This window comes from Cyprinus carpio, chromosome A10, assembly GCF_018340385.1.
Source record: "Cyprinus carpio isolate SPL01 chromosome A10, ASM1834038v1, whole genome shotgun sequence".
Taxonomy (NCBI): Eukaryota; Metazoa; Chordata; class Actinopteri; order Cypriniformes; family Cyprinidae; genus Cyprinus; species Cyprinus carpio.
In genome coordinates, this window is record NC_056581.1 from 3,645,636 (window position 1) to 3,660,126 (window position 14,491).

General features: G+C 38.5%; 1 protein-coding gene across 1 annotated transcript in view; it reads left to right on the plus strand.

The window, feature by feature from the left end:
- LOC109097722 (exonuclease mut-7 homolog) overlaps positions 1-14,491 on the plus strand; it is a 42,388-nt gene that overhangs the window by 14,310 nt on the left and 13,587 nt on the right. The window contains exons 17-18 of the mRNA XM_042764769.1: positions 88-141; positions 327-458. Of these exons, the coding sequence (XP_042620703.1) occupies positions 88-141; positions 327-458 (186 nt within the window). The remainder of the gene's footprint in view (positions 1-87; positions 142-326; positions 459-14,491) is intronic.

Consider the following 14,491-nt stretch of genomic DNA (forward strand, 5'->3'; position numbering starts at 1 on the left):
TGTTATCTTGAAAAAATAGTAATGGAATTTTTAATATATTGTTAATTAAGTAATGTATTTGCTGTCAAGTTATATTCTGTCTTCCAGCTGGCTCGTGCTGAAGGTCGTGTCATCCTCACCGCAGGTCAGCCCTACCAAACAGTAAGTGTGTTTTTGAGTTGTTGAGAGACATGCAAACTGTGTGAGCTGTCTTTCATCCTAGTGCCTACATAGGTATTTTACCTCTGTAGGCAGGTGAATAGGTTTTAGTACTGAGCTCCAGTCTGCTTAACAAAAATCCTGTGCAGTGACTTTTTGTGTGAATTTCTGTGTCTCTGTGTGAATAGTTACGCTCACAGGTCGGAGAGGGCCGCTGCCTGACTCTGGACTGCTCAGAAAAGGCACGTGATCAGGCTGTGCATGTTCTCAGACATTTCCATGTCCACCTCACCCCTGCAGACATCTTCAGTCGATGCCAGGTCAGTTCCTCTTTAAAAAAATGCTTAAATTTATCAACTTTTATCAATGTTAAAAGGAAAGAAAAAAGGAGATCCACAGATGCATTTCATACATCCTTTATTGATCTCTTGAAAATTTGCACTGATGCTGCAAACAAACACTAGGAGCCTTTAGAGTTATGATCAGCCAAGCACAAAATAGTGGAACAAGATTTGTTTTTAAAGATCTTACAGGAAATAACCAACCAGTGTTTTGCGTCATGAATTCTGTATGTCATTTTGGAATTCCACTGTGACTTTTTTTTTTTCTATTGAATAGTGAGATGTCTAAACATTTGCACTAAAGTACCCCCTGTCTTGAGACATTTGTGTCTTATCTGCAGACGTAAGAGTTGTGAGCCCGGAAGGAAGCTCAAGGTGATAGAGGGCTTTTCTGATGACACTTCTGTGAATCATTTGCTTGATGTGGCACTAAGGTTTTCACTAGAACAGGCACAGGAGGAGCTTTCTTCAGACATTTCCTCTCACATAAGTGATGATCGGAATTTAGACAATGGATATGGATAAGGAAATAAGCAATTACCGGAGGGATACAGAAATAACAGGAGACAAACAAAAGGAAAGAGTAAAGACAAAAAAAGTACATAGTCATCATTAGAGATGCACTGATATGGTTGTCAGGATGTCAGTAGAAGGTTGGTACTTCAAGTCAAAAGTTTTTCTATGATAGGCTAAAATCATAAGTGAGATTACTTAAAACATCACAACACACTTTTGTCCAGAAAACCACATAGCATGTGGTGTCCCTCAGGGATCGATCATTGGACCTTTGCTATTTAATGTATATATGCCCAAACAAGGCTAAATAATTCAACATGACAGAAGAGCATACCATGGGTAGACAACCAGATCAACCGAGCACTGTGTTGTTGCTAGTGTTTTTTTTGGTGGTTGCTGGCTAATTGCTTATTAGTTCAAGTAAAAATGTTTCTATGATGGGCTAAAATCATAAGAGAGCTTGCTTTGAAACATCACAACACGCCTCTCTCCACAAAACCACATGGCATGTGACCCAGGGCTCTATCTTTAGACCTTTGCCGTTTAACCTGTATATGCCCAAACACGGCGAAATAAGCAAGATAACAGAAGAGCATACCATGAGCTGGCAGCCAGATCTACCTAGTGCTTTTGTTACTAGGGTATTCTTGGTGGTTGCTGGCTTATAGCTTACTAGTTTGAGTCAAAAGAGTTTCTATGACAGGCTAAAATTATGATGAAACATCACAATAGAACTCTCCCCAGAAAAGCACATGATTTAAGGTATCAAATATGTCCATAGCACAAGCAGGATGGGTTATGTGTTGAAATGTAATAAATGGTGTAAATGTTTGTTAGAAATATGAGCAGTAGTAAAAGTGATGCTTTCCTTAGCAAACACGGCTAAAAAACATAATACTGACTAATACCAATAAGATGATTCAGGGATGAGGTGAATAGGTGAAAGGTGGAAGGTTGATGGGAAAGTAGACCGTGAGAAGCCCTGCAAGAGAGGACAGGCAGAAAGATGTAATGAGAGATAACAGAGAAAAACAAAGGGAGAGACAGACTAGGGTGTGAGACAAAGGGACAGATGGAGGCAGATATGTGCTTGACTCATTCCTGCTATAATACCTGATCTCCATTAGAGCTGCACCTCCAGCTCCATTAAAGGTCTACAGTTGTTTATTACCTGTGATTTTAGGATTCAAAATCCTTCATTAACAAAAAAAAATAAATAAAACATAAACAATAATATTATTCTCTAATGTCTTTGAAAGAAGTCTTTTATGCTCGCCAAGGCTGCCGTTATTTGATCAAGATATGAAATTTTAAAATACAGTTTAAAATAACTTTTTTGTATTTAAATATATTTTAAAATGTTATTTATTCCTGTAATGGTAAAGCTGAATTTTTAGTCAGTCTTCAGTGTCACAAATATAACTACATGCATAGTTAAGTATTTTATGTTTTTGTAAACCAGTTACCGGATAGTCTGTGCAATCTGTTCAGGGTTATTTAAGGGTTAAATCACACAGAAATAGAAATTCTGTCATTTACTAATGTCAAATGTTGCCCTAATATCATTACAATCATGTGTGACTTTCTTTGTTCCATGAAACACAAAAGGAGATGTTTAGCGTTATGTTCATGCTGCTCTTTTCCATGTGGATTGCGGTTCCATAAATAAATAAAAGTAGGTTATATGTGTGGTACAGTCAGAGTCTTCTAAAGCCATACAGTAGCTCTGTGTGAGGAACAAACCAAAGTTTAAGTAATTCACAAAGAATATTGCCTTTTTGCCAAAGCTCTTAAATTTTATATGCATTTGCATATTCAAACTTGGAAAATCAAAACTCTTTTCGTTTATCAGAGGCAAAAAGTGATTTGGCGAGTTTGAATATGCAAATGTTAATTGAATGGAACTGAATAGGAGTTGAGAGCTGTTTTCAGTGAATGATGACCTAGATTTTGGTCTGATCCTCATGTAGACTTAGTTTTAAAAGACAGAATTTAGCGCACAAGTCAAATTTTATGGTACTTTTATGGTGCTATATGTTCATTTTTGGAGCTTGACATCATTTATCCCCATGCACTTCAATGTAAAGAAAAGATCAGCATAGGGAAATAGTCATATGGGTTTGGAACAACGTGAGGGTGAGTAAATAATGACAGAATTTTAATTCTCTATGAACTATACCTTTACTAGTACTTGACATGGCCTATTATTGTTTATGTCATAACCATTAAGCTGTTGACGCGACATCCTAAAAACTCAGTGACTGCGCAATTCTGCATGTATCATATGCCACACACCTCATAACAGTCAAAACAGTTTCTACCACACCAAGTTCACACCTGTAGCCAGCGAGGACAGAAGAGCACAGAGATCTAGTCCAGATGTGGGTCGTCTGAGCTCCACATGGGTGGGGTTTTCCCCAAATTTGTAAATAAAGTTAGAATATAAAAAAAAGAGTTTCACCCTTTCCCTGTTTACGTGTTGTTGTTGTTGTTGTTGTTGTTTTCACCTCCTTTTTTATAGTAGAGTGTCTCTTTTCAACATTTTTTTTTTTTTTGGTTTCCCCAAATGTGTCAGTTTTGTGGCCACCTACCTTTTCTGAGCAGGTGGCCGGCGGCTCCCATCCGGATCTGTCGCATTCCACCATTTGTTGCCCGAGGTTTTATCCACCTCCACGTGTTTGCTGAACAAAATGTACCAACAAAATGTGCTTGAATACGATTGAGAATGATGGCATTTTTAAGGTCTGAATGTGATGCAAACATTGGAATGTGACGGCGAGATTGAAATAAAGACTTTATGATAGCAGGAAAGGTGGAGGTGGGGGGGGTGTTTGGATGTGCACCTCGGGGCTGGTATGTGGAAGCCCACCCATGCTAAGTTAACCCTTTTGTTATCTGATTGTAAAATCCTTTGATTAACAGTGACTTGCCTCCTTGGCTCTGTGAGAGACATTCCTGGAGCCCCCTGTGTGGCCACTTGATACTCATCGCCAATCTTTAAACTCTCCTCTGCCTGTCCCGCCATAATCCTCCTTTTCTCTGTTTCTCAGTCTATCTCTCTCTTTCTTTCTCTCTCACTGTTTTATCAATGCCTCTTCCTGTGAATTTCTCTCTTTCCACACCAGGTTTAAGTCAGGATCAGGGCTAAGCTGAGTTTAAAAGTGTCACCACAATATAACTAGAGCACTAAATGGATTAGAGATTGGATTCGATCTGGTAGAATGTTTCTTGTCAGTAACATATTCATTAAAATGACTGTTAACACTTTTAATACAGACATATAGTACCAGTCAAAAGTTTGGACACACCTACTTATTCTTTATTTTTTATAATTACTGTTTTCCACATTTTAGAATCATAGTGAAGTCTATGAAATAACACAAATTGAAGTATAGGTATAAGTATATTTTGTAGTGATCAAGAAAACATGTTAAATTAATTACGTGTATTGTTGTTTCTACACTGTTACCACTTTTTTGTCTTTTTGTCTGTATTGAAAAATACTTTTAACAAATTATGTTAATATATAAAATCTTAATTAAAATGTCAAAATTATAAGTATCAAAGCCCTCTTAAATTAAAAAAAAACGTACAACGTTTCTCAAGTAACACTATATATATTTTAACTGACATACTATATATATATATATATATATATATATATATATATATATATATATATATATATATATATATATATATATATATATTAAATTGATCAAAAGTGAGAGTTAAGAAAGACAATAATAATGCTACAAAAAATGTGTATTTCAATGAAGCGCTGTTCTTTAAACACCTTTTACTCATTTGTGTATTCAAGGAAAACCTTTTTTTTTTTTTCAGCCACCGATGATATTGTTAGGGTATTCTGGGTAGTTGTGTACTGATGTAAGTTAATAGAGCTCAACTCCCAAGTCTTTATGATATTCTGGTTGCCCAATATAGTTTGAATCCTTTCCTCACTTAAATTATGAGCAATGATAACAGTGATGCTTGCTTCAGCAGAAATTATTTTGGTCACATGGTTATGATTCCTTGAAATTAACACCGTGCTCTTCATATCTCATTCCACTCCTCTGTCTGGTATCCAGTGATACAGTGCAGTTCCTCACACATCATTACCATGTTACTGGTATCATTACCTCTCATACCATTCCATTGGATGCTTGACCCCTGCCATTTCTCTGGGAAACTCTCCGCGAGTGAGTCTCCGCCGATGTGGGATCCAAACCACGGAGACAGATTTTCTAGGTTTACTCGATGAGCTTCATAAAGCAGCATCAGATGACTGCCGACCCTTTTTTTAGACATGAGACTAGCAGGTTCTTGGTATCGCAGATGCTGCTGTGGCACTAGCGCAGGAGTTCCCACGATATGGTGGAGGGGAGGTTTTGGGGGGTGAACAGGAACCGAAACGACGTGAGAAGTTATGAGGAGAGAGAGGAAGAGAAAGAGCGAGAGGGTGTTTGAAAGAAGGATTTCTGCCACTTTGATCTGCAGAAGGCTGAGAAAAAGGGAAGAAAATGAAAAGACAGGAGAACTTTCAGGTTCTACTGCAGCAGAGCAAGTGCTCAAAACACTCTTAGCTCAGCTCATATTTCCGTTCCTCTTTCCTTTTGACGCATCCAGTTGTTTTATTTGCGGTCTAAACTATAAGAGGCACTTGATTAAAGTCACATGAAATCAAAATGTTTTAATGTCTTAAAGGGATAGTTCACACAAAAATAACAATTCTGTTTTCATGCGTGTTGTTCCAGTCCTGAATGACTGCCTGTCTTCTGTGGAACACAGAACAAGATATTTCGAAGAATGTTCAAGCTGCTCTTTTCCATGCAATGAAAGTAAATGGTGACTGCAGCTGATGTGCTTAGATTTTCAGTTGAATTTTGAATGACTTGTTTTATGATAATAAAGCTATCATTTCAGAAGACAGAAGTTTAAAGCATTATAATTGTTTTAATGTGTGCTTTTTGTCCTTTTTGGAGCTTGACTACATGGTCCCAGTCCATTTTTTTTTACTGTATGAAGATAGCAGCATGAACATTGCTCAATTTCTTATTTTGTGTTTCACCAAAGAACAAGTCTAGGCACAAAACTGACCGTTTACATAACTCGAAAATAGTGTGTGATTTAAGTAAATTTAATATGTTTTTAGCCAGAAAATTGCATTTTTCATTGTTTTTAGTTAACAAAATGCACTTATTTCCTTATGACAGTAAGATAATTTAGTGACAAATCTTTGGTTATTTTAGTCAGTTTGACTTAAGCTAAGTTAATTAAATAACAACCCAAAAAAAACTATTACAACAATTAATCATTCAGAAAATATATCAAAAAAAACTACAATAACATCATACAACACAACATTTATCAGATCATTTCCTTTGCTTTCCCTGGGAATCGAACCCATGACCTTTGCATTGCTAGTGCTGTTTTAGCTACATATTTTCTTATATTTACTCATATTTTGAACCATTGAGTGTTTTGGACCCTGGATGCACATTATTCTGAAGTAATAGGTTGTCTTCGTTAAGGAAGTTTGTAATCTTTCATAAAAACTTGCTCCACATCTGAAACAATTTTCCATTTTGGCTGACATCACTAGACCCTTGTTTTTTCAACCCGTCCCTTCCTTCCGACTATCATATAGAGACTCTTTGCATCATCCAATACTATAAATCAAACCCTACTTTTTTCTTACTGAATAATTTGACTTGGAAATATTGCACATTACAGAAGTGAATTGGGTTGTGGAGACGGTTTCATTTTCAAGAAAGAAAAAAAAAAAAAACCCCAGTCTGGGCCAAAGAGTTAAAAAACAGGCATGTTGTCTTAGTTGTCGTTTTCCCGCTTTACCCCGACCCCTGCCTGTAGGGCAAGAAGGAAAGGGAAAAGGAGGGAGAGAGAGGAGACGAAAACAGGGAGACATTCCACAGACATGCCAAGACATTCCGAGGAAAACCATCCCAAATATTTCCCACTGCGATCTACACTCTGTGTGAGTGTGTGTGTGTGTATGACTCCTGTTTCTGGGGCCAATCTGACATACTGACTGACAAGCTGTCTGCACCGGAGCAGAGCCTGAAGCACAGGAGATATGTGTGTGTGTGGGAAAGTGCAAGTGAGAAAGTCAATGTGAGAATAATTGAATCTGTGCTCGTTGGAGAGACTTAAAAAAACGAGGGGGGAGGGGGATGGGATTCACGTAAAGCACGTCTTTTGAAAGGCATAGGAATCTTTTTCAAGATCCAGGCTGCTGTTATGTAGCAACAATTTGGTGTAAGACAGAAAATTGCTTAAATGAAACATTTTATTGAACAGCACAAGCTTCTCCAATCAGTGCACTTGTATGATTTAAATAAAAAGTCATGTATATATTAAAAATTATAAATAAATAAATATTATATATATAAATATTTGTCAAATATACTCTTGGATAAAAAAATAAAGTCTGCTCCCATGCTCAGCAGTTACTGGCAGATATTGCACTTGGCCTTCCCTGATGTTGGCTTAGTGAAATACTGGCATACTGTGTTCAGTCATCACTGTAATTATTAAAAAAGAGAAAAATACAAGCTCAGTCATTTTAAAGTCACTAGTTCTATACAAACCTGATTCCAAAAAAGTTGGGACACTGTATAAATTGGGAATAAAAACAGAATGCAATGATGTGGAAGTTTCAAATTTCAATATTCTATTCAGAATACAACATAGATGACATATCAAATGTTTAAACTGAGAAAATGTATCATTTTAAGGAAAAAATAAGTTGATTTTAAATTTCATGGCATCAACACATCTCAAAGTTGGGACAAAGCCATGTTTACCACTGTGTGGCATTCCCTCTTCTTTTTATCACAGTCTGCAAACGTCTGGGGACTGAGGAGACAAGTTGCTCAAGTTTAGGAATAGGAATGTTGTCCCATTCTTGTCTAATATAGGCTTCTAGTTGCTCAACTGTCTTAGGTCGTCTTTATGATGCGCCAAATGTTTTCTATGGGTGAAAGATCTGGACTGCAGGCTGGCCATTTCAGTACCCGGATCCTTCTTTTACGCAGCCATGATGTTGTAGTTGATGCAGTATGTGGTCTGGCATTGTCATGTTGGAAAATGCAAGGTCTTCCCTGAAAGAGACGACGTCTGGATGGGAGCATATGTTGTTCTAGGACTTGGATATACCTTTCAGCATTGATGGTGCCTTTCCAGATGAGTAAGCTGCCCATGCCACACGTACTCATGCAACCCCATACCATCAGAGATGCAGGCTTCTGAACTGAGCGCTGATAACAACTTGGGTTGTCCTTGTCCTCTTTAGTCCGGATGACATGGCGTCCCAGTTTTCCAAAAGGAACTTCAAATTTTGATTCGTCTGACCACAGAACAGTTTTCCACTTTGCCACAGTCCATTTTAAATGAGCCTTGGCCCAGAGAAAACGCCTGCGCTTCTGAATCATGTTTAGATATGGCTTCTTTTTTGACCTATAGAGTTGTAGCCGGCAACGGCGAATGGCACGGTGGATTGTGTTCACCGACAATGTTTTCTGGAAGTATTCCTGAGCCCATGTTGTGATTTCCATTACAGTAGCATTCCTGTATGTGATGCAGTGCCGTCTAAGGGCCCGAAGATCACGGACATCCAGTATAGTTTTCCAGCCTTGACCCTTACGCACAGAGATTGTTCCAGATTCTCTGAATCTTTGGATGATATTATGCACTGTAGATGATAATAACTTCAAACTCTTTGCAATTTTTCTCTGAGAAACTCCTTTCTGATATTGCTCCACAATTTTGCGCCGCAGCATTGGGGGAATTGATGATCCTCTGCCCATCTTGACTTCTGAGAGACACTGCCACACTGAGAGGCTCTTTTTATACCCAATCATGTTGCCAATTGACCTAATAAGTTGCAAATTGGTCCTCCAGCTGTTCCTTATATGTACATTTAAGTTTTCTGGCCTCTTAATCCTACCTGTCCCAACTTTTTTGGAATGTGTAGCTCTCATGAAATCCAAAATGAGCCAATATTTGGCATGACATTTCAAAATGTCTCACTTTCAACATTTGATATGTTATCTATATTCTATAGTGAATAAAATATAAGTTTATGAGATTTGTAAATTATTCCATTCCTTTTTTACTCACTGTAACAATAAAAACTCCATAATGACGGGAAGAAGGAGGCGGGAACCGGCGAACATTCAAATAAAACTTTAATAACCAAAATAACCATAAAACAGCGCGACAGCCCCTCACGGGCGACTGCCGCTCACAAACAAAAACCAAACCACAAAATAAAGCCCAGGCCTGGTCCTCTCTCGCGTCCTTCACTGTCGTCGCTCCTCTTTTGTATCCTCCCGATCTCCTCCGTGGGACTCGAGACCGGTGAGTGGAGCAGGTGTCGCTCATTTCCCAATCACTCCACCGGCCTCGCTCCGTTCCCACGGCTCTCGGCCCCGCCCCACTCGTCACACTCACAATTTGTACAGTGTCCCAACTTTTTTGGAATCGGGTTTGTAATTCCATTATTCCATGCACATCACAATCTAATATGTTTTGGGCAAAAACAGGTGATTGAGAGAGTTTGAGTAAATGATTATTGCATGATGCAAGATAGTTATAGTAGCAGCAGTTGCCTAATTCATAGTAATAATACACGGCTCAAAACTTTTTATGCACGTTTTAGACAGAAGTTTTGTCTGAATTGCACATGGTTCTACTTTCACATGCAAATGACTTGTTGCACTTACGATAAGCATGGTCAGCTTCAATTCTATTAGGCTACAATGTAATTATGCTTTCACAATGGTCTGTTATCGTTATTGTTAGCTGAAGCGGTGTGTGAACAAGGCACGGCTACAGAGTGGGAGATTGCTCCGTCTCACACACAGCCTCAGAGGGAAAGAAATTCTCCATACAGAAATGGATTATCTGTACACTGCAGGCTACTATAATAATTTAGCCTCTGGGCTCGTTACCAGGTTTTGGTACCCGTGCCTCCTGTAGACTAAACTACAGCTGGTTGAAGGCTCGCTAACAGTACAGTTCCAAATATTATCCTCATTCTCTCTCCAAAAGTAGCATCATATTTAACCAATGAAATATATAAGGCTAGATTAAGAATGAAGAATAAGATTTTAAAGGGATAGTTCACCTAAAAATTAAAATTACCCCATAATTTACTCACCCTCAAGCCATCATAGGTGTATGTGACTTTCTTCTTTCAGACAAATCCGATCGAAGTTATATTTAAAAAAAGATCCTGGCTTTTTCAAGCTTTCCATGTAATGGCAATGAATGGGTATTTATTTATTTTTTTTGTCAATAGTCCAAAAAAAGTCCTTGTACACATGGCTTTGTTTCCAAACAGACCTATTGCTGTAACTCCTGGAAGCTGCATAAAGCCAGTGTATATCAGCCAACTCTAGCCAATTTTGTGTGAAATGGACATTTACCGTCATTAAACATACTGTGGGTGATCTGAAGGCATAATGTCAGTGGAAATCTATGATCAGTGTTACATCTCAAGATTATCTTTCACCTTTTCCCCCAGTAAACCGTTGCAGAACATTGTGGTTTGGCTAACCTCCTCCAGCTTTCACACCCCGGATGTGTCATATTTCGGTGGAAAGAGTTGCAGACTTGCGCTTCTGTCTGTGTGTCTGGTGCAAAAGGTCAGTCTGTGAGGACAGAGGGTCAGGGTATGCGACTTTTGGTCCTCTGTGTGTGTGTGCGCATGTATTGGAGATGTATAATAGGAGCGTATTTCCTGTTGGCACCCCCGGTTGCTCTCGCTCTCTGGGTCTGTGATTAGCTGCGGTGAGGAATCTGTAGCACCCGGCAGCTGGAATGTCCTGTTTGCCTAGATCTGTTTGTGCTTTCTGCGCACTGTGTTTTGATTGGCCTGGCTGGCACTGTTGTGTATGTGTGTGTCGGTAACAACGCAGAGCCTCGCTGTTTGATGTGAGCCATTGTGTTAGAGCCAAGCTGCTTCCTGCTACTGCTGAGAGAAAGACAGTGATGGACCCGTACTTGGACTTTTCCTAAATATACTTTTAAATGGTGCGTAATTTCCGTATTTCACAGCGATCTCACGGTGCACACACACAGCTGCCTCTGTCCGTGTTGCAGGGTATTAAAAAAATCTTTACTGTTCTATTAAAGAAAAAAATCAGCTAAATCTTGGCCTGAGGTTGAGTTAATTAACAGCAGATTTTCATTTTGGGGTGAAACGCTGTTTGAACAGAATGAATTTCCAACCACGGGAAATCCAAAAATTCATCCATCTAGAAAAGTAGTCCCAATTGAAAAAAATAATTGACAGCTTCAAACTCAACTCAAAGAGCACACGTTTCCACTAAAGAGTTCATGCGAGTATTTAAAAATACTAGCTTAACATTTTCAGATTTTGAACCTCTGGTTTGGTTGCTACTAAACATCCACTGTAAAAAAGTTTTCCATTCATGAAGTCAAACTGAGGGACGAGTCAAAATTGTCTGCATGCCATAGACCCTGTCCAAAGACTTACACTGAAAATATCCCAGAAGTTCCCTTCTAACACACCAGTTAAAAACTTTCAGCTGACCAGTAAATGAACTCTACTTTCAGTCGCACTAAGTGTCCCCTCTGCACCCAGAAAGCTCGTTTTTATGATCCACCATGTGAAAAGTCGTAAGTCATTCTTGGCTTGGCTAAAGAAACAGAGCTCCAAAAAAATGGTCTGATCGATTAGAAAACAAGCTGCTTGACTCAAGGTATCATTCATGTCTGCAAATAGCGAGGGACGAGTTGTGCAACAAAGTATAAGTCATTAGGGATTAATGTTTTGTTGAAATCAGTAGTTCGTATGAGCAATAATAAAAGTGATGCTTGCTTTAGCAATGTGGGAGCTGATGAATGTCTGTGAGAAAAAAAGAACATAAAGGAAAAAAATATATAGTGAACATAAGACACGCACACAAAGAAAGAAGAGGGAGAATTCTTCCCAAGTAAGAGAAAGGGAGGGTAAATGATTGACGGATCTTTTCATAAAGAGATAGGAATGGAATGAGAGAGAGGAAGAGAAAGCGAGAGATGAAATTAGTTCTTCCTCTCGCTGCTTTCTGCTTGAGAGCATTCCTGTGCAGCGATGATGTCATGAGAACTGGCCCTGGGCAGACAGGGCTGCTTATGTTGTTCAGAGAGGAGGGGCCGCTCTCTTTCACCTCACGGAAGGACAGAGATATATATCACTTCCATACAGCACGCAACAACAACAGACGCCCACATTGACAAGTGCTTGTGTGAGAGGGTTATGAGATAGCAGCAACTTCAATTTAAAAAGAATACAAAAACATTTTTATTGGTCATAACTTCTGGCTAAAAATAGTGCAGACACTGGACAAAGATGAACTTTCTAGAGTGCACTTGTCGATCGCTTGCGCTTTACACCTCAAATGTGTAAACTTTGAAAGGCTACACGTTCTGGTAACAATAGCATATGTGTATAAAAATAAAGTATACTTTGGGCTTAAGTGTACAGAGTATGCGCAGTTATAGAAATCTGACTGCATGCATGCAGTATGCGCATACTATGCTGATTAGCATAACTATGCTAAAATAATGTATGTCATGCGCATACCATAGCATAAAAAACTGAAACTTACTTTGGGCTTAGAAGTACTGCACTGTTACACCGTGTCTACACTGGATGTGGCGCAGCACATCACGACACGACAAATACCTGACAGGAAACTGATGCTTTGTTCTATTTATTACATAAAGACACAAGTACAAATGACTTGCAATGGTCGCTTTGTCGTGTCCAAAAATGTGCTAGCATCAGACTCTTTTTGAATTAAATCATTAATTCATTTGACCCCCCCCCCCACCCCTTCCTAATTGTTGCATGTGTGAAAGTGTGCCTTGATGGGCGTTTTTATGAGCTGTACTTAGGGAGGGCTGCTTGATGCAGTCATTATTATGAATGGAGTGTGTGTGTGCATGTAGGGGGAAGGCATCATGTGTGTCCATGATTTACCGTGAAAGAGAGACCAACTGTGTCACCATGTGTGTATATCTGTCAGCTTTTCCAACCCCAGAATTTATCTACGAATGTCCATGTTTTTGCAGACTGTAGAGAGTTGTTTTTCCACAAGCTATCATTCAAGCCAATTTTTATCTCCAGTCTTTCATGAACTTACACAGCATTCCTTTAAAGTGCAGGGTTCCCTGTAGCTCTGCAGAATGGCCTGCCATTGCCAATGTTAATGCTACCCTACTTTGCTTTGGTTGAGCAGCTAAATGGAGCTTAGTTTGTCATCTAGATTAGGCTGTGTTTATCTCACCGGTTCTCTTACATTGAACAAGTAGTCCTTTCTGTAATTTTACCTTCGCAACAAAATAATCGAAGCACAGATTCAGAAATGTATGGAAAGGTACAGTGGCTATTGAATTCGATTACAAAATATAAAACCAAATAATTTTAAAGAAAGTTTGCACAAAGCATTTTAAGGCAAAAAATATGTTTTTTAGGTTAGCCCTCGTTTCCTTCTTATCTTATGTAACAGAACGGCTTGTTTGTTCCATGGAAGACATGGAAGATATTGTTTTTTTGACAGCCAATGCTGATAGCTTGGAACTCTTGGAAGTGATAGCTAAGAAATTTGGGGGGGATTTAGGGTTTGTCCCGTAGCTAATTTTACACAATGATTGCAAAATTTGTCTAAAAAGGTTTTTATTTAATCAAAAATTAGCCTTATTAAGCAAACTATTATTTTTAAGCTTTTTAAACGGCTGATAATTAGAAACGAAACAAGTGAATAGACTGTTGAATCATTGGCTCACGATTCTTTCAAAAACAGATTCATTCAAGGAATGAAACACAGTGTTGCTCTACACTGTTGTATAAAATAATTAGCATATTTATATGCTGATATTCAGAAAAGTACATCGCTTGTGCAATTAATATAAAAACTCATACATGGTATTTTTTCTTTCATTGCTTGAATTATAAGGGCATTCTAACTGCATTCTAATGGGCTTCATCGCACAGTGAATGCTTCTGGACTCTTAAGATGTGTTTTTGTTTGTTTTTTTTGCAAAGTCGGTGACATACTCGTCAGCTCTCCTATCGACTCTCAGTCCCTCACAGTCACACATACAGCACAGTGACATTATGTCAGGGGAATGTATTTAAAAATAATCAAGGAAAAATCATACCTTCTGTTGTCTTCTTTTTTTTTAAAGAACTTCAAAAGTTGTACTTGAATCATTTTGCATGAAAAATGACGTGAAAATTCAGCTTGTGCGCAGCTTGTTACAATGTACCGAGTTCTGATTGGCCAATCACCATTATTTAGTTTGTGAATTATCATAGGTAAACAATTTTAACATTTAATTTGCACAATAAATTTTACATAATACACAACATTATTAATCTAAAGGGGATGGTTATGGGGGATGGGGGTTTCACAGGGGGGATGCTTTTTGTCATTTTTTTTCCCACAGGGGGAATCCAT